This window comes from Otolemur garnettii, unplaced genomic scaffold (assembly GCF_000181295.1).
Source record: "Otolemur garnettii isolate 467f Iridium unplaced genomic scaffold, OtoGar3 scaffold00003, whole genome shotgun sequence".
Lineage (NCBI taxonomy): Eukaryota > Metazoa > Chordata > Mammalia > Primates > Galagidae > Otolemur > Otolemur garnettii.
The window spans coordinates 24,838,268-24,846,794 of record NW_003852398.1 but is presented as its reverse complement, the minus strand read 5'-3'; the positions used below and the strand labels follow the sequence as shown (position 1 = coordinate 24,846,794).

Below are 8,527 nucleotides of genomic sequence, written 5' to 3'. Positions count from 1 at the left end.
GCATCACAGCTCACAGCAACCTCCAACTCCTGGGCTTAAGCAATTCTCTTGCCTTAGCCTCTCAAGTAGCCCACCACAACACCTGGCTATTTTTTGGTTGTAGTTGTCATTGCTGTTTTTGGCGGGCCCGGGCTGGATTTGAACCCGACACCTTAGGTGTATGTGGCTGGCGCCTTAGCCACTTGAGCCACAGGCGCCGAGCCTGTTTTGCTTATAGTTGATGTTCTGTAAATATTCATGGAATAAAGGAGCCTGAAATAAAGAAAAAAAAATCTAGTGCAAATGTCCTTATGATAAAATGATTTTTTTTTCTTCTGAGTAGATGCCTAGGAGTGGGATTGTGGGGTCCAATGGGAGGTCTAATTTCAGTTCTTTGAGGATTTTCCATACTTCTTTCCAAAGATGTTGGATTATTTTGTAGTCCCTCCGACAATGCAAAATTGTTCCCTTCTCTCCACATCTATGCCAGCGACTGCAGCTTTGGAACTTTGTGATGTGGGCTAATCTTAATATCTTTTCCTTAATATCTTTAATTTGCATTTCTCTGATGATTAGGGACAATGAACATTTTTTCATATGTTTGTTAGCCATGCATCTGTCTTCCTCAGAGCAGGTTCTGTTCATGTCTCTAGCCCCAATTTTGCATTGTCAGTTCTTTTTTTGTTGATTAATTTGAGTTCTCCGTTGATCCTAATTATCAAGCCTTTGTCAGGTTTGTAACATGCAGATACCTTTTCCCATTCTGAAGGTTGTCTTTTTGCTTTCATTGTTGTCTCCTTAGCTGTGCAGAAAGATGGTTTTCGGTTTAAGTCCCATTTGTTTATTTTTGTTGTTACAATTGCCATGGAAGTCTTTTTCATAAAATCTGTCCCCAGGCCAACATCTTCAAGAGTTTTTCCCACATTTTCTTCTAGGATTTTTATTGTTTCATGCCTTAGATTTAAATCTTTTATCCATCTTGAATCAATTTTTATAAGTGTGAAAGGTGCGGGTCCAATTTCAGTCTTTTGCATGTGCTTATCCAGTTCTCCCAGCACCATTGTTGAGTAGGGATTCTTTCCCCCAGTGTATGCTCTTGTTTGATAAGGACCTATTTGAATTTGCATGCCTTGGAAGCTGCTGGGCATATGGATCTCAGCATTCTTTGTTTTCGCTGTACTTGTCTTTTCTTTCTAAAACTGTTTTTGAATTAAAGTTTCAAATACATAAATATTGAATATTATATGTGTACTATGTTAATGACTGAAGCCATTGAAAACTTTTAATTTTATTTCAAAGTCTGTTTTTTCTTTTCCTAAATTTTTCTGAAAGGAGTTTTCCTGGAACAAATGTTGCAAGGGGCAGTCTTGCAGAAATTGCAAAGATAACAGGAAAATACCTAATCCTGCAATTTGTTAGTAATAGTCCAAGAGTAATCTTAAGAATTCTCTTGTGGCTCCACGCCTGTGGCTCAAGTGGCTAAGGCGCCAGCCACATACACCAAAGGTGGTGGGTTCGAACCAGCCCGGGCCCACCAAACAACAATGATGGCTGCAACCGAAAAAAAAAAAAAATAGCCAGGCGTTGTGGTGGGTGCCTGTGGTCCCAGCTACTTGGGAGGCTGAGGCAGGAGACTCGCTTGAGCCCAGGAGTTGGAGGTTGCTGTGAGCTGTGATGCCACTGCACTCTACCCAGGGGGACAGCTTGCGGCTCTGTCTCAAAAAAAAAAAAAAAGAATTCTCTTGCTAACAGGCATCCTACCCTGCAGGAATTCTGTTTTGCACAACTTCTGAAAGTGGCTGAATGGACAGAAGGAGATGTAAATATTTCTCTTTTGAAATTGTTTTTGAGAATTTGTTTTTCACAGAGTTCTTGAGTAAATAGCAGAGAAGGAATTTCATGCTAAGGGGTATGTTTTGGGTGGGGAGTTTGGGAGTGGGGAGATTAACAGGAAAGAAAAAGGATATCTCTAAGCATCTAACACTTGCATACCATAGTTTACAGAGTACTTTTATCTTGTATCTCTTAATGACTTTTGATGTCACCAGGTCAGGAGACTGATACATACTCCAGATAAACCTATTTGAATCTGGGGCTGAGGGGTCAGTGCAGGGACTTGACAAAGTCATTCAGCTCCTTAGCAGAGAGCTGGATTTGCACCTAGAATCTCCAGTTGGGAATCTTTCTCACGGTCTCCATCACTTCTATAGAATCTAGAGTGGCAGGGCAGTGGCCTGGGGAAGGGGCCAAGTTATTTGAGTCAATGGTCAAGAGAAACTGAACCCACCCTTGGAGGGGTCCCAGCGCTGGGATGAGAGAGAAGCAGGACTCTCACCTCTGGCTGATATGCTGAGCACAGTTCACCAGGATGGCCATACAGTGCACTGTGAGGACCCCGATGGCCAGCATGCTGATAGGACCGACCTGGAGGGAGAGGAGAGACAGGCAGTGAGCCACACGCTGATTATTCCCACACCCTGGCCCTCTCCCAGTCCTAGCGCTAGGACCCCTCTTATAATAAAGCTGTCGCTGTTGGCGTCCATAGCTCAGTGGGTAGGGCACCAGCCACATACACCAAGGGTGGTAGGTTTGAACCTGGCCTGGGTCAGGTAAACAACAATGACAACTACAACCCCAAAACATAGCTGGGCATTATAGCGGGTGCCTGTAGTCCCAGCTACGTGGGAGGCTGAGGCAAGAGAATCGTTTAAGCCCAGGAGTTTGAGGTTGCTGTGAGCTGTGATACCATAGCACTCTGCCCAGGGTGACATAGTGAGACTCTGTCTCAAAATAAATAAATAAATAGGCTGTCACTGGGATGAGACCCTGCCTGATTGTTCTTGTGCCCCCCCAGATGCTAGGGTTTGAATGCCCTTAACATCACTATAAAGTGGCTGTTCAACCTCTGCTAGGTTAATTCCAATGACAGAGAGCTCACTCCCTCCCCACACAGTTCACGCTTTGTTATTGGCCTCAAGTTCTACCCTTTTTGAGTCCCTGGTAGTAAATTCAGATTCTTTTTCACATGCTAGTCTTTATCTCCTCCAAGGCACTTAGAGACCAGGGTTCCTCTTAGGACTTAGTTCTCATCCCCTACTATGGAGGAGCTTGTCAAAGGGGACTTTCGACACTGTGGGGCAGATGATTCTCTGTTGTAAGGAGCTGTGCACTGTATGATGTGAAGCAGCATCCCTGGGCCACCCAGTAGGTGTCAGTGCTCCCTCATTCCCTAGATATGACAACCAAAATCCTCTCTAGACATTGTAAAGGTCTTAGGGAGGGGCATAAAATTATCCAAGCTGAAATCACTGCTCTGGTGCATCTAATTTGTCAATATTCTTTTTAAAAAGTAGGGCCAATTAGGCTGGGTGTGGGGGCTCATGTCTGTAATCCTGGCACTCTGGGAGGCAGAGGCGGGAAGATTGCCTGAGCTAAGGAGTTCAAGACCAGCCTGAGCAACAGTGAGACTCCATCGTTACTAAAACTAGAAAAATTAGCTGGATGTTGTGGTAGGTGCCTGCTGTCCCAGATACTTAGGAGGCTGAGGCAGGAGGATCACTTGAACCCAAGAGTTCGAGGTTGCTGTAGCTAGGCTGATATCATGGCAGTCTAGCCTGAGCAACAAGAATGAGACTCTGTCTCAAAAAATAAAAAAGTAGGGTTGATTTTTAATCCTTCAGATGTGATCAGAAGAGCATAAAGAGGGTTTCTTTCACCTCCTTCGTTTTGGACCCTCATGCCTTTATAGATATGACCTATCACAAAGAAACAAATGAGCAATCAAGAGCACCACTAGACTCCACTAGAATGTAGCCTCCATGTGACCAACACTTTTTTGTCTTGTTTACCTCTATATTCTTAGAGCCTAAAAGTGCACAGAGCCTAAGAGCACACATAGCAGATACTTAATAAATATTTTTCAAATAAATCATGGTCAGAGGTTCTGGTGAGAGATGAAAGATAAGAAATCATGTAATGATTCTTAGGAAGCAAGAATCAAAGGATGAAAGAGCTATCTTAAAAAGCAAACACATTAGCAAAGAGAGTTTTGGTAGAAGGCCATGTCTTCTGCAGAAGTTCTAGAACCTAGAAGATTCCAAAGAGGAAAGAGATTACCAGACCAGGAGAGAAAGAAAAATTCACTGCAACTCAATGAAAAATAGATATTTGATGTCAACTCAATTCAACAGACCATAGGTGAATCTTGCTATGTGCTGTCTCTACAGCAGCTAGAGTGGGGAGGTATGAAGTGAAGCAGACAGTTCTTGCCCACAGAGCTTTCAATTAAGTGAGGATGCTAGGTCTCTTATAAAAATGAGGTCTGTCTTGTGTTTGTAAATGTTTTAGGAATTCCAAGTGAAGTGGGTATGAGTTTCAGAAAAACACAAGATATGGCAGCATCAATGTTCTTAGGAAAGAGTTCAGTTTTAGAGAGGAGCACATTTCATAAGACAAAAACCAGGGAGATGAGATCAGCATGGGAAATAGATGGGACAGGTTGGTGAAGGGGGAGTGTAGGATTGATAGGGGCATCTATCCTCACATCCAAGCCACTTTCTCACTTGCCATCAAACATTTTGAAACAGGAGAGGGAGGACTGTGGAAAAGTGGAATCTATGAGTTGCTGGGCCTTTAAGAGCAGTGGCCTAGCCCCTCCAAGGAGACTGTTTGGTTTTAGGTTGGCTCCAGTGGTTTGATGCCGACAGGCACATTTCTTATTGCAAAGGATGCCTCCAAATTACACATCGATAAATAGTGCAAAGGCCTTTGGGATCCATCACCCTCTCCCCCAAGTACAAAAGCCTATTTCCCATCCCACAGACGCCTCTTACCAATAAGCCAGCATTTTTTATGGCCAGGGGAAGCCCCAGGAGCCCTGTGCCAATGTTGCATTTCATCAGGTGGATCAAGGTTTGCATCCTCCTGCAGTGGGGATGAGGAGACAAGAGGGCACTGTTAGTTGGAAGGAAGGGTGGCCCAGAGCTCAGCTGGCTTCCAGCATCTCCAGTGGCACCTGTGGGGAAGAGGGACAAGACTGGAGAAGTGGACTCAGGGGCAGCTCTCAATTCCATGTCCTGGAACATCCAGGGCTGGTGTGAGTTTAGGTGAGTCAAATATTTAATACACACGAGGCTCTAAAGAAACAGTTCATAAAAATTGCTACCATTCTGGATAACACCTTAGTACCTATTGGTTGGTTTGTTAATTGAGCCAATGATTTCTTTAATGATATATTCACTCAATATTTATTGAGACTTACTACATGTCTACCATTCAGGTGACAATGACAAAAATAAGTAATAATTGCCTCAATTTACAGGGTATTCATTGGCATCAGATCATTTATTAACTCACTAGAAAAATCATAATACTCTTCTACCACATATAGGAATATTTACCAATATTCATAAATTGTTATATCTCCATGCTATGCATGGTATAAGATGCATTAATTTAATAGTGATTGCTAATGTGCACACAGAGTACTTACCGCTGGGTACCAGGGGTCCTCACACCTGTGCTGGTGGCTCCTGCCCAGGTTGCTACGGTCCCGATGGGGACTGGGGTGGGCAGTGGGAACTGGACCACGAGAATAGAGTCAAAAAGGAACTTAAGTGAAAAGTGAGTACAAGAGCACTGGAGTCTGAGTTCCAGCTCTGCCATGAGTCTACTGTGTTTGGTTACTATTTTGGGAATCCCCTCAAAGGCTGCTTAGATCCTGTTTTCTCACCTGCCAAAAAAGGAGAATAATTCTAGTCCTGCCTATGTCCCAGGGACGCTGTAAGAGTCAAAAGAGGAAATGACATGGAGAGTCTCGGAATCATGAAGCACTTCACAGCTGTGAGTGTCATCATCCTCATCACGGATGCCATGTGGCCTTCATGGTGCTCACCTGTTGGAAAAAGCCTCCCTGAAGATGAAGCAGAGTTGGGATGACAGCAAAGGCAAGCAACAGCTGGTTTAAGCAGGTAGAGGTGCCCCCCCTACCTAGAACAAAAGGTTGCCTTGAGGAGGCCATGGCAGGTGCAGTCTGAGTCTCAGGCCAAGACAGAGAACCCTTCTGCCACCCTGACACTGTCTGGAGGTGGCCAGGAGAACTGAAACCAAGAGCTCAAGGTCACACAGTGAGTCCAGCAGAGACAGTGCTGTGTCTATGTCTTCTCCCTTAGGCAGTCCTGGCCAGGTGTTTCAAGGAGGAGGCTGTGCCAGGATTTTGCATTTTAATACTGACCTCAGGAGCGGCCATTAGGGACCTCTGTGACTGCATCAGTTAGGCCAGTCTGTTCACCTAAGAGAGGGAGCATCTTTTGTCCCTTTACTTCCAAGACATGAAATTTTATTTCTTGACAACTGTAATTACTAAAAAATGTATCAAAGCAGAAAAACCTGTTTTTTCCTTATTACCAGTTCTTTAGTAGTAATTTCTTCAAAACACATGCTCTCTCCCCCTGCTTCCTGCCTGCCTTCCCTTCATCGCTCACCTCTTCCCTATGACAGCACCTTGTCCAACTTGAATCAGAAAGATTCAATGGGAAAGGGAGAGGCTAGACAAGGCTTTGGAGAACTTGGAGCAGAAACAGGGGGAGGTCCTCTGACCTTTTTTAAAAAAACAGCTTTATATATTTTCCTTGGAAAACAATACATTGAGATTATAAAAGGAAATTCCCAAATCCCACCAATTGGAAATAACCACAGACCATGATTACTATTCCTCTGAGCATCCCTATTTATTTCTAAATCAATGCACAGAATTTCACGCAAGGAAAACTGATATTCGTGCAACACCCTAAATTATTTTTTTTTGTATGAATATTATGTGCTATGCTTTTTCCATGTCTGCAGATTTTCTCCACCACTCATAATGGTTATATTGCATTCTCTCCTATTTTTGGACCATACTTGAACCGTTCTCCTAATGTTTCTAAATTTTCAATATTATAACTAGTGCTTCAGTAAAAATGACCACTCCTATTTGTGCTAGTATTTCATTTGGAAAAATTCCTAGACGTGATAATGTCGATCGAAGGATATATTGATTCATATTTATACTCAAAAAAACTGGATAATAATAATCACAGTACAAAATTCAAAGGGTAAAACAAAACGAAATGACCAAAACACCTTATGAAATAAATACAAATCTCTCTCCTATCTCTGTTTCCCAATTCTCTTTCCCAGGGGTAGCCAGTGTCGTCACTTATGTGTGTGTGTGTGTGTGCGTATATAATTTCAGAGACAGCATTTGCCAAATAAGTATTTGTACATTTTATACAAATGGAATTTGAGGATTTGACATGCAACGCTGTCATCTAGAAAGACACCAATTTAATTCTTCCCAAAAGGACATGAGAGAAGACATTTTCTGGTATCCCTAGCAACACTGGGGATTGCTGTTTACAATCTCATTACGCTGTTATCTGGTCTGATTAGATAACAGTCTGATTGACAGTAAAGTCCCAGGGAAAAGTTCCATGTGTTTTGAGTTTGGGGTGGTGAAGGTAGAGACATGGGGTGAGCAGGTAACCTTTTGTTTTCTGAATGGATCTGGGGAGAGGAAAGAGAGAAGAGGGAGAAAGAGAAGCACGGCAGATGTGTGAGGAGAGGAAGCCAGCCTGAGTTAGGAAACTGTCCCTGGGAGTCCCACAGCTCATGCTGGAGTTGACCTCTCTAGTCGGGGTACTTTGCAAAACCCCCAGAGCTGCAGGGGTTGACCTTCTTAGATTCTGAAGGTTTCGTCTTTTATCTACGTGTCTCCTATTCAATGGGATAAGAGATTTAAGGAGAGACAAGAGGAGGATGGAGAGCAGAGCTGCAAAAGCAGCGAGGCTTGACCTACTGTCTGGAGGCGGCGCGGCCACTTACGATAGCCCCACGTCCCCAGCGGGGTGGCCGTTCTCTGGAGCAGTGCTGCTGTTGCTCCCCGAGGGAGAGTTGGACTTGTCATCCAAGGAGTTCAGCTCACTGCTGGAGTCCCTTCCAAGCAGTGACATCTTCAACAGGGTGCTAGGTGGCACAGGCTCAGGGTCAAGGCCTTGAATGTGCCTCTGATGGGTTTTTCTTCAGAGGAACCATGGCTGCAGACCTGAGCTGCTGCCTCCTAATTCCCTAGGGTGTCTGGCACTGGCTGAGGCCCGAGTCAGTGAAGCAGAGGTGGCTTGAGAAGCTGGTGTTGGTGATGCCTCACCTGGCTCGTGGGGGCCTTATGAGAGTCCCATGTCGGAATGATTCTCAGTCCCCTTCTCAATGGCTTCGTCACCCGCCAGGACTCACCTGGGCTTTTGGCCTCTCCCAGTGTAGCCCTCGCTGCTGTAGGGCAGAGTGAACCGTGTGACTGGGAGGAAGAAGGCACCATTGGACTGGAGGCCCAGGTGCCTGGATGTGCTCCAGGCCCATTGCTTGGCTGTCTCTGGCCAGAAAGAGACCAGAGCTACCTCACAATGGAGGCTGCCTGGCCAATAAGCTGCTGCAGAACCCCAGGATGCAGGTGTGGCCCAGTGGAGTGTTTTCCAGCTCCTGCTCTCCCTGGGTTGGGGGGGGGGAGATGGTT

At 44.7% G+C, this 8,527-nt stretch overlaps 1 protein-coding gene across 1 annotated transcript in view; it reads right to left on the bottom strand.

Annotated features, from left to right (window-relative positions):
* The window catches only part of SLC36A3 (solute carrier family 36 member 3), a 29,690-nt gene extending 21,582 nt beyond the window's left edge, over nt 1-8,108 (bottom strand). Inside the window, exons 1-3 of the mRNA XM_003782027.1 lie at nt 7,843-8,108; nt 4,812-4,902; nt 2,315-2,403 (exon numbers count right to left, since the gene is read on the bottom strand). Of these exons, the coding sequence (XP_003782075.1) occupies nt 2,315-2,403; nt 4,812-4,902; nt 7,843-7,970 (308 nt within the window). The 5' untranslated portion in view covers nt 7,971-8,108. The remainder of the gene's footprint in view (nt 1-2,314; nt 2,404-4,811; nt 4,903-7,842) is intronic.
* Between the last annotated feature and the right edge of the window lie 419 nt (nt 8,109-8,527).